Genomic DNA, 17,528 nt, shown 5'->3' with positions numbered 1-17,528 from the left:
GTCGTCTACACGGCAGCTATTCATCTATCACATCACCCCAGAGTAGTGCTGCCAACGAATACTCTAAATTTGATTATAATAATTACATTTTTTTTAAAAGCAGCACTACCAGCAGCCATCTGTGTTCTGAGCTACATAGAATGCAAAGTTGCTGCTGGAGGCAGCATGCACTCTGTGGCAAAGTCAGAACAGCTGTGTGGTGTAGGGGCAGCTCTCACTCCTTCAAGCTTAAGTTACATTGCTGCAGGTGCAGAGATAAGGGAGAGAGAGGTATTTAGCGAGAATTTTTTAGACTACTGTTATTAGGGTAAGTAAGAGGAGGAATGTCACTTCAACACCTGACGGTGAGCTACAACGAGTCATTCTATTTTCCAAAATCTTTTTTAATGTTGTTAAAGTTTTTAGCTTTTTTATTTCTGTAAAAAGTAAAAACATTAAAATAGATAAAAGGGGAAAAAAAGGAAAGTAGCTTAAAAACATACAGTGGGGAAAGAAATTATTTGATTACCTGCTGAATTGGTAATCTTGCCCACTTACAAAATAATGAACAGACTTTATTTTTTATGGTAGTTTCATTTGAATAAGGAGAGAAAGAATATCAAACAAAAATCCAGTAAAAATGCTTTACATAGCTACAAGTTAGAAATTGATTTGTATGTCACTGAGCGAAATAACCATTTTAATCTTTACAGAAACTCTCTAAATCCTTTATCTTTCTTGGTTGCACTTTGATAACTTAAATTTTCTATAGGATGAGGTCTGGACACCTGCTTTTTTCTTAGCCACTCCTTTGTTGTCTAAGCCAGCGGTCCCCAACCTTTTTTGCGCCACGGACCGGTTTATGCCCGACAATATTTTCACGGACCGGCCTTTAAGGTGTTGCGGATAAATACAACAAAATAAAACTAGTACCGGTACCGAAAAAAAGAAGATTTATTCATAACACACGTGAAAAGACCCAGGAAAACAGAGTTAACGATAAAAACGATAACAAAATAACGCTGAAAACCGATAAAAACCCTGAAAACCATACATTTCACACCTGAGCCTCAACTCTCGCGGCCTGGTACCAAACGACTCACGGACCGGTACAAACAAAGATAGTACAAACTATCTTCAGTGTTCTGGCTTTACTGACTCTGAGAATGGTGTTTTTTGGGCCATACTCAGCATTTCTCTTTCTCCAAACACAGTGAGTCGAGTTGATGCCAAAGAGCTCAATTTTGGTTTCATCTTACCACATGACTTTCTCCCAGACTCGGAATCATTTAGATATAAACTGGGAAACTTCAGAGGGGCCTGTACATGTGCCTTCTTAAGCAGCAGGACCATGCACATGCTGCAAGATTCATTCTTCTTAATCCAGTGGTTTAAGAAGATTCAATGTCCATTATGCCGTTGTGTGTTACCAGTGGTATTCTTACTGACTGTGGCCCCAACAGAACATAAACAAGCTCCTCCTCTGTGGTTGTGGGCTGATCCACCACCTCTCTCCTGATCAACCGATGAGACAAGATCTGGCATGGTGCTCCATGACTGTACATTAGCTTAACAGTAAATAAGTAATTAACTTAACAGTTGTAAATCATGGCTTCAAAAAACCCAAATCTTCACAATTCAAAAGTCTCAAGTGATAAGACCCAATGGGGGTCAATTTAAACCTGCGACACTTCAAATAACAACTAACCTAACCTGGCTAAAGAGACTGCACTCAATGCACCTGATTTTGATCAGTAGATAACAAAACTGTGGAACCTTAACTGTGCTATATAAAAAGATACTCAATAAGCCTTATTAAATGGCTAACTTAGAAAAAGATTGATGCAATACAGGAGCCAGATGGCTTGATAAAGAAATATATTACACAATTAATTGCCCTATATAATTAATGGAAGCAAGCCCAATTATTTTATGTGTAAGTATGTAAAAGGCATGTCGGTGTTAAAACAAATGAACCTACAGAAGCAGTTGTGCCTCTTATTTTGGTTTGTGGAGGCAATGCAATATTAAAATGGTTTAACTATGTGTTAATTTTTTAATGAATGATGGCATTTGACTCTTTGGTCACTGTTTGACAAACCTACCCAAAAGCAAGTGTCTTTTATATTAATGTGATCACATATAAAATGTCAAGGATGCCCAATAGATCAGGGGCTTTGTTCCAGGAATTTTGTTGAGAGCTGAAATAATTTTTCAGGATACACAAGAGAAAAGTGTAAAATATAACGCCACTCAGTAGTAGTAGTTTATTCTTCCTCTGTGTTATTTTCTTATGCCCTAAGGGAACACAATGAGCTTTCACATTATCAAAAAGCAGCTAGGATGTCCTTGAAGCCCTTTCGTAAAGGCAGAACAAATGGGGCCACACAGAAGACAGTCAGGTCATCGTGCTCCAAATGGCTCCACCGAGCCAGTCCTCTTTCACATTGCCCCAGAATAGTGAGACCTCACTAAATAGAGGGTTCAGTTTCAAAAAAAAGAAAAGAAAAATCCTACACAAACTTAAAAACCCAGCCCATGAATGCTGATTTTTCTATGTCACTCCTCTGTGCTTTTAATTGTGACACTAATTGCTGGTAACAGTTCAGCCTAATTACCTATGTGTCAGAAGATTAGCTAAACTCTAAAGCTTTGAGGATAGAAGAAGACCTAAGAAGAAGACCTAATCTAACTTGATTTGTATTTTATTTTTTAAAAAGCTTGGTATCTTTCAGTACTGTAGGTTAACAATAATCTGCATCTAAAATTATCCTTTGGCTTTTGTAGCCCACACATGCTTATAAAAATAAATACAGAAAAGTCTGAAAGTAATTAGTCTGTTGAAACAGTTAAATAAGTCTACAAAGATTAAAACATTTCTTTGTTTTTGCTTTGGCCCTGAAATTCTGTAGTGGTGCATCTCCAGAAAGTATCACCAGAAAGTGCAAAATTCAAAAGTATCTGAAGTTGAGAAGTTTGTGCATTACCATTTTTATGCATTTGTTAACGGTGCATAGCTGGATTTAAAATGAACAATCAAACTCTTATTTCCAAGACTCTGTTGGTGAGCGTTTCAGTTAATAACTATATTGACTTGAAGCAGACCGTTGAGGGGAAAAAAAAGGAGTTTAGGAAACTCCAAGTAAAAAGACAGAAGGACACACATGACTAAGCTTTAAGTGTTGAGTAATCCCAGAGCTAGAAGAATTAATCAACTCAATCTCTCATTGCTAACTCTTTTCCTCACCTTCCTTCCCTATGGTAAGTTTAATTTGAAGAGAGAGAGAAAAAGTCCCTTTCCACACTGTCTCAATACATATTTTTCTAATTTCTTCCTTCAGAAAGCTCTTAATGGCTTCTTTGCTAGACCCTGATGAAAACAATGACTTTTAACCTCCCTCCTCCTTCATCCATCTTTCCCCTCCCTCCATCACAGCTGACTTATTTCACTTTCTAAATGATTTCTTACTCCTTCATTCTCTTTTCAGCCATTCAGGCCTTGGCCTGGGCTTGTGGTCGGTGCTACGCGCTACGCATTGTGACAGGTGAAATGAAAGCCCAGAGAAATCTCATCTTCTTATAAACCCTTGAGGCATTCAGCCAGTCAAAAAAAATATTTTTCCACCTCCTTTCTGAGGCACCGACAGATGGAAGAAGAAAAAAAAAAAGCGCCGTTATATGAAGACCATTTGGGGGTTTTCCTTCATCGACAGTTAATCAGCGCTCCTCGTTTTGTAGCAGTGGGGAGCTGGGGTAGTAGATTTTGCATATATTTACAGACTCAGTGCAGTATGAGTGGCATTTCTTGTCAAGAAAAGAAGTACAGCCGGCATTGTAATTTCAGCCTTAAGCTAAATATCTAGACTAGCCTAATCAATGCCGCATTATTTATACAGTTTACCCCTGATAGTTATAAGAAGTTGTGCAGACAGTGCTAGAGGATCTCTTTTGCACTTTTTTTTTTAAAATCAACTAGTCTTTTCAAATTACCTTTTTATTTTATCTATACTATGTCAACAAGGCATTTGGTGTGGGGAAAAAAAGGCATAGCAACAGACAGCAGCAAACAGTGCTGTCAGGCATTGCTGATTGAAACCTCAAGGTCACAGGCAGAGGAGCAGAGCCAGGCAAAGAGAGGAGGAGGAGAGGAAAGACAGAGAGAAGAGAGAAGTCGGGGCAGCACAACAGTTTAGACTCTCCAGGGTCTGGCTGTGTAGCTCACTCACTGTGCTATTTTGTGCGTGTGTGAAAGTGTGAGTGAGAGGTTTTCAAGGCCTCTCCCTGTAGGCGGATTCTGCAAAGTCACCCCGCTCTGTGCATCTCGTCAATCTATCGCCATTTCCCTCTTCACACTCCTGTTGTCTGCCTTTCCTTTTTCTTAAGTGCGACTTCTCGAACTGCAGCATGTCCTCCCCATCTTCACAGCACTGTAGTCACATCTCGCTGACGCTATCATTCCTCCTCTTTACCAAACTTTTTCCATCACCATCACGCAGACACCTCTATCTTAGCCAAATATGACCTAATACCCCTCACCCTCCTCAACCTTCTTCTACTGTGTTCCTATTCAAAGCAAGGTCCACGTCTTTATGTCTTTTTTACAGTTTTTCTTCCATAACCCCTGTCCTTCTTTTCATCCATTTAGACAATGTGAAGAGAAAATTATTAGAAAGGTAAATGAAGTCACACTCAGATATCTAATTTTTACATGCGCATGGGCGGTCACGGTCCGATCTGCTCTGCTTTCAAAGTGCGCACAACAGATGTGACAGAAAAACCGCCCAGGGCTTTCAGAGCATTCTTTATTTATACCAAGCAAGCTTACAAGGAAGTAGGAGTGTCATGTTCAAAAAACATTTCCATGATAGGAGGAAAACTGTTCGCTTATCTGCTGAAACAGGAGGTAGCTTGGTATGTATAGAAACTTAAACATTTCCTTAAAAGGAGAGTGAGAGAGAGAGAGAGAGAGAGAGGGGGGGGGGGGGGGGGACCGTTAACTTATCTGTTAACACAGGAGGTAGTATGTATGTCATGGCATTCTTTACACATATGATTCCACTTTCCTTTCCTGTGGTGGTTCCAACTCACAAGCTCTCCTATCTTAAATGAAGCCCACAACTAAACAATAATCACAAAATTAAAAATCTTTCATCAGACAACCTCTCTATGTTCATGCTGCTCTTTTATTATCACACAAGTTGAAAAAATTATCCAATTATTATCCAATTTATTCTATTGCTATTCCGTCAGTACTTTTCACACCATCTGGCCCTGTCATACCTTTTTATCTCTTCCTCCTGCCATCAATCCACACTTATCATATACCAAGAAATGGTTGGAAACTTAAAGGAAAATAAGAAGATTAAGTGTATTAAGGTGTGAACTTTGATTGTCTTACATGTCAGGTGTTCAATTAAGCTGAGAACTATGACTGCTGAAGCCATAGCATATGAGTCATAGTTTTCAATTATCGTTGTTCCCTTCTATCAGTATAGAAATGGTTCATCACAGAACAAGGGTGAGCAGTCAGAACAAATTTGTACCGATTCCAAGCAATCGTTCTCTCTGAGGGGACAAGTGGACCAAACCACCCCGTAAAATGTCTACCACAGCATAACAGAGACACCCGATGTCCTCACTATAGGTTCAAGGGTTCAGGTTTTGCTTTCAGTCTGTCCCTTGTCTGTATTAGAGAATCAGCTCTCTCCCTCTCTACTTTAAACTGCTCAGTTCATCCATCCATCCCTCTCCTCACCTTGTAATTCTCCACTCTTGCTGTAGAGCTCTCGCCTCTGTTCTCTCAGGTAGGCACTCATGCTGATGGCATGGGATGATGATTCAAACCTACAAAAGGCAAAAGGTTCAACAAGGGGGAACAACATATCAGCATAATACTCAAAGGTGTGAAAATGAGACACATACATGGAATTTAAATCCAGAATTTCATACATAAAAACACATTTTGTGAAGTTAGTAGTAACTGTTGCTGTACAGATCTACGAAAGGTAAAACTATTCTGATTTTCCTTAATAACTGGCATATAGTGTTACAACTGTGGGTTAAGTACCTGTGAGCTAAGCTTCAATGTGCTGTAAGCGGTCAGCATCAGACCATTTTTTCTAATCTTGGCTTTGTATGATATTATTGAGAAGGGATATCCTTAACGCTGCAATAGGGAGCCAATCAGAGGACAGATTTTTTTTAAAGGGACTTTGACCTTAAGTGAGTTAAAACAGCTTATTTCATAATAGATGAGTGCAGCAAGACCCAGTAAAAGACAAATAATAATTCTTTTGAAGAAGAATAATTCTTTAGGTATAATCCAACTAGAAAAATATGAAGCTGGAAATGGGCATCGTAGATCCCCTTTAATTAGTTGAGAAATATATGACTGATTAATGGTTAGCTAAGGACCCTTCACATAAAAACATGCTAAGAGCTCGATACCGCTCCTCTGTTATCCTCAGTGCACTGCTAATAGGAAGAAACACACTGCTCTACAAGTACAGTTAAGAATAGCTGGTCTCAAAGTATAATTCAACAGATTTTAAGCTACACAGATCATTAGACTCTGGTGTTTTATTTTTTGTGTTTCACGTGCTTTTCTTTCTTGCCTATTTTTTCAAACTTGGATTAACACAATTAGAGAAAGTAATGTGATCCTTACTTGAAGAGCGACTGCTTGGCACGCTGTGGTTTTTTCTTTGCAAAAAAGGCAGCAAACTCACTGCCAGTGCTCGCATAGGAGTGCTGAGCTGAGGGCTCCGTAGCACTGCGGCTGTTCTTCACATCCAAATACTCCATAAGCAGAACCTAAGCAATACAAAAAACAATGGGTGAAAACATAAAAATCTGAAGAAACAGTTTTTAAGAACTAAAAATTGTTTCTAATGCAGGGGAAATATATTTAAGTCAATCTAATCACAAGGTAAATGTAGCCAAAATGCGTGGTACACAAAAACAAAGAACCGGAGGAACATTTTGCAAATAATTAGCGACAGGTCAGTAACATGATTGGGTATATAAAGAACATCTTAGAGAGGCAGAGATTCTCAGAAGTAATGAGGGCCAGAGGTTCACCAATATGCAAAAATTACAAATAGTGGTGAAGACGTTGAATATCTCATCATTTACGTTACATAATCTCATCAAAAGGTTCTGAGAATATGGAAGAAATATATGTATGCAAAGCCTAAAATCAATACTGGATCTTCAGGCCCTCAGGCGGCGCTGCACTAAAGACAGGCATGTTATGGAAATCATTGCATGGGCCATCCACAAGGTTAAAATGTTATCGTGCAAAGAAGATGCCAGCAAGTTAACACTAAACGACGTACTGCATCTATTACAAAAGCATGGCAGTGTAGAGGAGTCCAGCTGCTGAACTCGCCTGTTTTCACGTCAACTGAATTTTCAGCAACTAAAAACTTTTGGTTTATCATTAATAATAAAACAAAGAAGAATCAGGAATGTTGAGCAACTTTGTCAGATAACAATAAAACACACTCCTCTCTAAAAAGTCCAGCAACTGGTCTCAATTCACAAGTTAAATTTTGCTAAAAAATAAATACCGGTAATATTCGGTATAATCGGTATTTTCTTCGGTAAGTTCTAATAAAATCATTGCATTCTATTTTTTCCTTACATTTTACATAGAAAGATTAGACTTTATATTTTTTAAAGTTATAAAGCTCCAATCATGTCACTTTAGAGTAAATATTTTAGTGTTTTCTTTTAGTCGGTCTGCAGAAATAATGCAGTAAGAATCACAACCAATTATTAACTTTTAAATATTTTCATTATTTACATTTTTTTAACATTTTTTCTGCTGTACAAAAAAAGTACAAGCAGTGCACAAGTTAAACATCTATTTCGAGGGGCTGTTTCTTAGTAACAGTAAAAATGAGATTTGTGATAATAAAATGTACATTTATATAACAATTATGCAAACTCATCTTGAGTAGTCTTTCTGAATACAACTTTTTTTTTTTTTTTTTTTTTTAAATGTCACAAAGTCACCTGTATCATGTTTTAATGTAAAATGATGAAACTCCTTTTTTTGTTGTTCTTATATGTATACCATTTATATGCTTTATCTTAATACTACCTAAACTCTGATATGGTAACATGAAGTGCTTAGGCTTACTAATGACTCACAATCGTATCCTTGGAGCTTGACCCTCCTGCTCAGTTCTGTTGTCAGATTATTCATGTAGAGCTTTTTTTTATATCCTAAGGTCTTTGTACAGCAGGTGTCTTTATTGATAATAGGAAAAAGAAAACAGCCTCATTGTCATGTCTAGTTTGGTTATAAAAAAATGACTTCAAAAAGAGTTTGATATTAACTTTTTGGATAATTTGGGTTTTCATAGCCAGACTTACAGAAAGATTTCTTATTTAATTTTTATATAGCTATATATGACTATTGATCTATACATTGTTGAGATTGCACTAAATTTCACTGTACATGTTACAGTGACAATAAATATGTTTCTATTCCATTTTATATCCTATTCTAGTACTGCTGCTCAATGAAGAGCTTTAAAGCAAAGCTTTATTGGAAAAAAAAAATAACCAATGTAGATTTGTTTGTTGTTGGGGGTTTTTTTCCTTTGATTTCTTGACAGTTCTTGTGGCAGCTGTGGAGAAACATCTATTTTCTAGAATACTATTATTTTTGGTTGAATAAACCCACAAACATTTTGGTGACTCATGCGTTCATATCACATCTGATGGGAAATTGAACCTTTAGATGACTTTTTTTTGCAGATAGAGTCTGCTAAAAAAAACCCTAAACAAAACAAAACAAAAAAGGGCTGGGATAAACTTTATATTTTTTTTATATTTTTTGTGGCCTTCAGTATAAACATGCATCACAAATAATTATGAAGAACAGACCTCTGGACAGAAGGCAGCCAACGACATGACTGGGCACTATTGATGACTGCCGAAAAAATTCTTGTCATCTATTTCTCTGATCTGTCTGCGTGAGCCATGGTGAGATCTATCAATGTCTTATCATGCTTCATAAAAATCTTATCAATTTCTAACAATAGTCCAGAACAAGCACACTGAAACACTGGCCAGACTCAGAAAGTTCACTTCCTCTCCTTTATCATTCTATCTGCACATTCCCTCTGTTTCTCTCATTGTCTCATTTTTCAAAATCTCTTAGGGCGTCATCTCTCATTTCTCACATTTCTATTTTTTCTCTGTTGCTCTCTCTACCTCATCTTTTCCTTTCTCTCTCACCCTTCTTCATTTCTCTCTCTCTCTGTGAATACATATGTTCTAAAATAGCTTCCCATATCTAATAGCTTCATAATTTAGAAGGGCCATTTAGCCTGTGTGTGTCTAATTCTGAGACGCAGTGTGGGTCAGCCCAGAATGGGACAGGAGTAATGGCTGAGCAGATGGAGATCCATCCCAACCATAATGATGTAATTAACACTGCGGAGAGCACCCCTCCCATCAAGCACGGGAAAGCCTTCAGTCGCTAAAATTCATATTAATCCAAGTGCACATCCATGGAAATACGATGTGGATCGCATCATCTCAGGTAAAATCTTGTGTTAGATTTAGTTAAATGCAGATGTTTTACTGGAATTTTTTTAAAATGCCTTTTAAGCCAAAATGGACCCAAAATGAAAAGGACCCAAAAATCTTTTATAACTTACAACATATAAATTAAACAAGACTGAAAATATGGCTTTTGGTCACAGACACTCGTGTAAATACACAAGCTAACTGTTCTCGCCAACACACTTCCCCTGATCACATACAGAGCTGGAAAACATATTACACACGCCCTCTCCAACTGGCAACAGCAGAGCGACCACTTGCCACTAGCCTCATGCTGCAGCTAATCCTATCAGTGTATTAATTACTAATGATGAGCTGATGGAGCGAAACCCCGACTTGCTTGCAAGCTAACACCCAAGCAGACTTAATGAAATGCCAGCGCTGGGCTGATGAAGGGGCTCCGACCCTACTTAAATTGCATTAGCCCAGAGACAGAGTGAACTTTGGAGGCAATTAACTGGACTGTTAGGACAGAGAGAAAGATAGAGGCAGAGAGGGATGGGAGGTGGAAAGCAACACCAAACGGGAGAAGAAAAGAAGGGGAGATAACGGTGCAAAAGAGCTGTGGAAAATAGAAAGAGCAAAGGATTATAGGTGGAAGTGAAAACTGAACAGAATGCTAATCGGAAAAAGGAGATAAAGAAAATGAGGAGAAAGACCCAGAGAGAATACAAGTACTTAGGTAACTAGTTAGTATTTGCTGATTTAACACCTTTGAGTGAAGTTTACAAAGAGAGTTTGTTTTGTCATCTCTGCTTAAGAAATCTCTGCCGAAGGCACAGTCCTCTGCAAAGTATGCTACAGAGTTGTTAACTTACAAAAGTTCTTCACATCAAATGTTCAAATTATTTATTTATCCATTAGGGAGATGGCTCATTGATGAAGATTTCATTGCTCCTAACAAAGTTACTTTGTTGTAAAGCCAAACCAATGAAAATGTGTTTTAATTTGTAGTGGTGGTAACTAAATACATCTTACTCTTACTCTACAGTGTGAAAACTAATTATAAAGAAAAACAGAACAATTTAAGAGGCCGATGAATTCATCCTTGTCGCTTGTCAAGAGCGTTTTACTTTGGTTTCGAGTTGTAAAATGACAAGCAAGTTATTTCTTAATGCCACGGATCTCAACTTTAGCAATCTACATATCATATAAGCAAACTACAATCAGTCATGCCATGCTGTCCAGAGTCTGTGAACACAAACAAGGCACAACCTAGTTGCTTAGCACTGACTGTTCCAAATATAGCATTCATGCATGCAAACATAGAGCCCAATCTCAGTGTGTGAGGATGGTACCAACATTAATCACAGGCAGCTAATAATCAATCAAATGTTGGTTGATTTGAAATGTTGCAGGTGGCAATAGTTTTGGCCTGTTACCTGTCTCCCACTAATACTGTTTAATGTGCTGTAGAGGCATTTATATGGATCAACACTGTACTGAAGCATTTCATCTTATTCCAAGATAACGACCCTGCAATCTAAATTCATCTCTGATATTTGTTGTAATACCAAAAAGTAATCCCTCCTATCAATGCAAGCAAGCACACTCAGCAAACTTGCAAAACTACTCCTAAGACCTGGATATATTGTACTTGTTTCAATCCTACGACCATGGCAATCTTATCGTCAGCTTTTCTTTCTCCCTCTTACCCTTCAGGTCAAGAACCTGAAATCCTATTAAAGCTACTATTACTGCAGGCACAGATTCTCTTACTGTCACATGCTTTTTACCAAACAGCTCCTCTGTGAAGCACACAACAACGGAATACTGAAAATAAGGAACTATATTACAACCGCCATTGGTGAAAGTATATTTAAAAGAGGAACAGCAATAAATAGGGATTTGGAAAAGCACAGGATGATTATTCAGAGATAGAGGGACATGGAATCATTAAAAAAAAACCAGGGAAACAAAAACCAAGGCAAATGCAGTTGCACGTGATATAAAATACAGGTCCTTCAGAGTCAGCTCAGGAATGATCAGCACTGTGACTGCAGTTGCCAAATCAAAGAGAAGGCTCAGTATTTCCATAGCAATGCAAAAACTCGTGAGACATTCATTCACTATTATTCAGAATGGCCACAAAGTCCATTCCATTTGGCAACCTACATTCCTGTATTTTCCTAATCTCTTATTAAACCAAGGTCACGCACACACACACGCACCAAAAACAGCATGTCTACAAATGGTCTGCTGAATTGGTAGTACTAATAGAGAAACAAGGATTCCTGGGAATATACAATATACAATGTAAAGCTCTCTTAGCACTTTAAATACTGGCAACAGCTGGTACCACATGGAAGAAACTCGCATCTTTCAACATCTCCTTTTGTTTAAACAGCTCAGGTGAAGAATCAGCCAAATAAATATTACAGCAACATCTTGCTATGAGTTTAGCTGGATCCCAATTATATTAGTCCAGTGGACTTTCACTTTGACTTCCAATTAAAGAGATGCGAGTGAGAGAGATGATGGAACACACACTTTGAATTCCATAAAAAAAAACTTAGATTCATGGGAAAATCCATGAAACAGAAACAGGGAGGCTTTGACTAATGGGTCTTCACAGCAAATAAGACTAAGCCCACAACTTCCTGTGACTGGGGTGTATGTTTGTGTGTGTGAGTGGGTAAACATGCCAAACACTTCTAAAGAGATGACAAAAAATAATAATAATAACAATAATTTTGCCAGCGCTTTTTAACCAAGATGTTTGGTACTTGAGTAGATTGATTTAATTTGGGATGAGACCCAGTCCAATGTGCTGAGTGCTAAGTTAAATTAAAAAGAAGGGAACCTTAATGGAAGTCAGCCTTTGTTATTCATTTCCAGCACTCCCATGTATTTCTTCCTAACTGAAGTGTCCTGATGTCACCTTTTATGCTTGGAGGAAGTGTATACTCATCTTCTGTTCTGTCCATTAGGGCCCTAACAGCTCAGCAATCAGTTCAATTATGGAAGCATCATTCACATTTTTGCAGGTGAGCACTAGTCATTGTGTAAACTAAGCAGTCAATTGGCTAAAATTAAAGGAATAAATATCACTTCATTCTCTCTCCTTGTTTCCACCTTCCTCCTCTTATTAAGTAATCTTAAAGCAGCTGAGAGAACAATCTCAGCACTTTGTTTCTCTTTTCAAGTCTTTATTGAAATCGGCTGTCTCCCACTAAATCCCTTGGCTAGTGTCTTGTCACAAAACATCGACTGATATCCCTTGCTGCCAGTTTGAAGTTAAAGCCCAAAGTGTCCTTGGCCGTCAAAGAAAAGGGTTCTGTATACACCCGGTATTGATTGTGTTCCAGAAACTTCAATAACCTTCACAAGTTCTGACAGAGCTTCAGCCACAACTACTCTCTCAGCGCTGAATTCTTGCTAAGCAGCAGGAGTTCCCACCTGGAGGGGCTGCATCTAGTCAATCTTTTGAAGGCTATCTTGTTGACAGAGGAAAGGGAGGTGTGTCTGAATGTTCACTGAAACCCTTTTTACTCGTCTGTGTCCTTGCTGTGTCCTCAACATTTTTTTTTTTTTTAAATGTAACAAACACTTTAAGTGTATTTATGCTATAAACAATAAATGTGTTTTATTCTCTTTTAAGCGATATTCAGAACAGCAGTGAATACATCAAAAGGATGAAGATTAATGGACATTTTAGCTGAGCATATGCATCAGCAATGACATCGGCTGGTCTGACTGCTATCTTGAACAGGGAGCTAGATATTTTTGAATAATGGATCAAAACAAACTGATACTTAGCACATCCACAGTAAAAAAGTATGGTACTCAGTTAAAGCTATGACATGAGACAGTAATACCATATAAACATACCAGCCATCCAGCAAGTAAAGGAAACCAGGCTCTTGGGCATTATCCTATACAACAAACCGCCTTGGTCTACACTCTACAATATGGCAGATATTGTATTTTATTGCATAATTTTCAAATGTCACTTATTTCTTCTTAGGATATCTCAGACTTTTCATCATCTGTTGAAAATGGATGGTTAATTGAACCTGTTCTGAATGTACTTGTGGTTCTTTACACCATGAGAATGGTAAAAACTGTAGTTTTTTATAGATTAATATGAAATGGCCTTGCTGGCCCAGTGTAATTGAGATTTATGTGGCTCATGAATTAAAATGAGCCCGACTAGATTAACGGAAGAATTCCTTTCATTTTAAATATAGAGTTAAAACATACTGCTTATATGTGACTTATTGGTTATATTCTACTAAACTAACAGCAACTCATAGCTACATATATTAGTATGCTATGTACGTGTGCTGTACACATAAAATCTCTTGATCTTGAAGAGGTGGACAACTGTAATAACTCCATATGAGACACCCTTTATTCAAAAGATTATTCACACATGCCGGGAACATATCGTATAACCATCAACAACTAAAGACAATTATTGCTAAAACATATGTCATACGTCAATGTTCAGTGATTTTTTACGTATCTGGTGTGTGTGTGTGTGTGTGCGTGTGTCTATTGGGAGGGGGGTCCACAGACATGGTAGACTTCCCTCCACTCCGCAATATGTAAATATTACAGTCTTTGGAGGCCAGAACAAATGTGACACATTGATTAAAATGTTGGGTGAGAACAACATAGCGATGTCTCTGCTTCATATTTAATTAAAGGAGCTTATTGTCTTCTGGCTCCTCTCTGGCAATTCAGTTCTACTCATTTTCACTCTGTTGATGAGCTGATTTCGTACAATGCATATTTAAGCCACTTGTGTGTTCATATTTTTTTGATACAAACAAAACAAACCCCTTTTATTATTCAATAGCACAAAAAAAGATTAATTCATGAAGCAGATATGGATCAAGCTATAGGCTCTCTTCCTAACCAAAAAAACCCTAAATGACCAGACAAATAATCAGAAACACAAGAGCAAAAGATAATAGTAGAAAACTCTGTAGGAAATTCATGGAAGCAAGATATCCTAAGCACTCTGAGAAGTAAGAGTATTACAGGGAGGGAGGATTTAAGAAAATATAGCATGAGGCAGGAAAAAGCAATCGTATTAAAGTTTCCTTTTTTAATATTTCAATCTTTATTTAGAGCAACATAAAAAAACTTCAGTCCACCCTTATAGTAAATTTACCTTTTGCTTTAGTAGAAAATATTAATAGCTTGTGTTCCCTTGTGAAGTTTCAATAGTCTAGGAATCAGTTCTTTGGGAAGACTGATGGTGAACATCCATATTTTCAAATACAGTCTCAAACATCCTTGTGTGCAGAGAGGAAACCACTCATTAAAAGTATTATTTGTACTCTGGTCACACACCAGAGGAGACAACAGTTTCAGCAAGCAGTCACACAACCAAAAATCCTTGTAGTATGTGTAAATGGCAAGCTAATTAACAAACTTTTAGGCCTCAAACCCAACAGAAGACGAGGTCAAAGGGTGATGATGGACGCCACTAGCCAGACTGCTAAATATAGATTTAATAACATTCTCACTGGACAGTCTTGATTAAGAATGTACGTAAAGGTTTATGAACTGTGAGATTTTATGAACTATGCTATCCAATTACCTGGTAACGTATTGCTGCTTCCATCTAGGTCACAATTCTAATGAAAATGATGGATTTTCTCCTATATAAAATGTTGTTTTGACTAAAATTTTAATTTAGACATCATCATATTAAACAGTCCAGGCCTACTTAACTGTCTGATGTCGTAGTATATTTTCGATGTCAAAAGAGAAACTTGATAAATATTTATGGATATACCAAAATTCCAGTGCATTATTTCTTTGAAGAAACGCATCATTTCTGGTGAAAAAAGACGGAAAAAATTGTCATGGATAGATAGTGAGTAGGAAGGGCATTTGGTGACATGTGCTTAGAAATGTAACTTCAGTGGCGGCGTAAATAATCAATAGATATACTTGCACACATTCTACAGAGAGCCACTAGAAAAACTGCAAAGTGGCATTTAAAACACTCGTTCAGCCTCAAAACTACCGATTACCATACAGTCTTTCATGCTTTGAATCAATACTTCCACACTGAAATAAACAACCAACAGAAGCATCTCAGGCTTTTCTGAACATGGATTAGGACCATTACATGCATCCTGACTTTAGAAATCTTGTTTACCCGCTCCCCATTCTAAGCCTACTGGGCCCCAGTCACACACTGATGAACGGAGTCTCTCTGCCAAGGCCTTGTAACTAGGTGCACCGTGTGTTTCTGTCAGCTCTTGCATCTGTCTACTGGTATGTCATGTGGAAAGGTCAACCTGGTTGCTCTCAAAGAGGGGGAAAAAATAACACCCACCAAGAGGTTTCTGTGCCCATCAAACATGTGAACTGCAATAAGAGGCACAAGACAGGCTGGGATTCAAATAATTTAAGGGCAAAAGGATAAAGCATATTAGTAAAGCTAGTGGTAAAAGGTTTGGGTTTTAACAAGTCTCTCCTACTTCACTGATACCTTTGCAAATACTGAACTAACAAGATGCCTAAGTATTTCCTCACCTTTTAGTGGGGATTCTTCCTATTTGGACCCTTTAGCCTTCTGTCTTAATTTGTGTTACACAACCACTTTTCACAGTTGTGGCCAGAATCTTAAAATAATAAGGCCAGTGTATGTACTAGTACTGTAATGTGTGATGTCAGTGAGAGAGGATATCCTTAATATGGGCATCTCAGGCACACAGCTATGACTGAGAGCACATAGACCCCTCCCATCTCCTGTTTTGTTTAGGAGGGGCAGTCAATCAAATCAAAGTTCTGCAGTAGTACTTTTTAGGATGCCCCACTTTAAAACCTGATAAAGATTCACATTGCACAATTGTTATCAATCGATCAACAAACTACCATTCATTTACATCTAAAAATAGTTAACTATATTAATTCAAGTTGGTATCATGTCTGTGTCCCACCTACAGGGGCTCATGCCAGCAGTTTGGCCCAACTCTATGGTGCGAGAACCACTAGCTTCAAGAAAGCAGGTGTGAAATAAACCAGCTTGTTTCAGCCCAATATGTGATAAATAAGAATTATTTTGAGCTGTGAATCGTTCAAAACAGTTCTAGTTGAGTTAGAGAATAAAAAATATGGAGCTAGTCAGCACACAAAATTTGAAAGTATTACTTTTAGGTGGCCTATTCTGCAGCGGAACATTAAATGGGACATTAAATAAGAGTTAGAGTATTTATGCAAAACTAAAGAGAAACAAACTCGAGTGAAATGCATAATGAGTGACTAACATAAAGCTCACAACTAAAGTCTGGCTGGTGCTGAGAAGGCTCCTGCCCCTTTGTGGGTCTTAAGGCGTGAGATAAGAACTGGCTCAGTATCTAATAAAATTTAACAGAGCCACTATGGGAGCAGTAGGAATTTAATTTCTCTCATTGCTGATATGTGACTCTCTAAGACAGAGTGGGCTAAACGAAGGGGGTGAAAGTGAGTGTGGGAGTTGCGAGAGAGAAAAAGAAAGCCAGATAATGAGATTAAGGAGGAAATTACAAAGAGCAAGAGGGGTATGCACAAGGTATTGGGAAATTGAGAGACTGTAATACAGAGGCAACAGGAATGAAGCTGAAGGAAAGAGGAAGGGAAATGGAAATGCAGGATCATAGAGAAAGACGAATGAATATGCAGGGAAATGGCAAGGAGAAGGAGGGATGGACTACAGGCCTTTTTATTGATATAATCAGTCAGGAAATAATAACACGAGTGACTGAATAAGAAAACCTCATCTCACATAATGAGTATTCTAATCAAGAGATTACATTATCTCCCATCGCAGAGCCAGGGGACAGTGGAGGCCCTGGCAACTGGGTGTTGGCAGTGGTCGAATGCAAGTGAATGGTTTAATGTCTTATATAATGATGCTGGTACAGCAGAGCAATTATAGTGCATGCCTATGCTGTTTCACACCCTAGAAACCCATACACACACCTAAACATGCCTTCATTTGTGCATCTATGCATGCCAGC

The 17,528-nt window shown here is 38.0% G+C and overlaps 1 protein-coding gene across 1 annotated transcript in view; it reads right to left on the bottom strand.

Annotated features, from left to right (window-relative positions):
* The window catches only part of exoc4 (exocyst complex component 4), a 137,276-nt gene that overhangs the window by 100,827 nt on the left and 18,921 nt on the right, over positions 1-17,528 (bottom strand). Inside the window, exons 9-10 of the mRNA XM_084909824.1 lie at positions 6,647-6,792; positions 5,735-5,823 (exon numbers count right to left, since the gene is read on the bottom strand). Coding sequence (XP_084765950.1) covers positions 5,735-5,823; positions 6,647-6,792 — 235 coding nt within the window. The remainder of the gene's footprint in view (positions 1-5,734; positions 5,824-6,646; positions 6,793-17,528) is intronic.

This window comes from Perissodus microlepis, chromosome 17 (genome assembly GCF_051167445.1).
Source record: "Perissodus microlepis isolate ML-2025 ecotype Zambia chromosome 17, ASM5116744v1, whole genome shotgun sequence".
Taxonomy (NCBI): Eukaryota; Metazoa; Chordata; class Actinopteri; order Cichliformes; family Cichlidae; genus Perissodus; species Perissodus microlepis.
The sequence above is the reverse complement of the archived record's forward strand: the minus strand, read 5'-3'. Positions and strand labels throughout refer to the sequence as shown.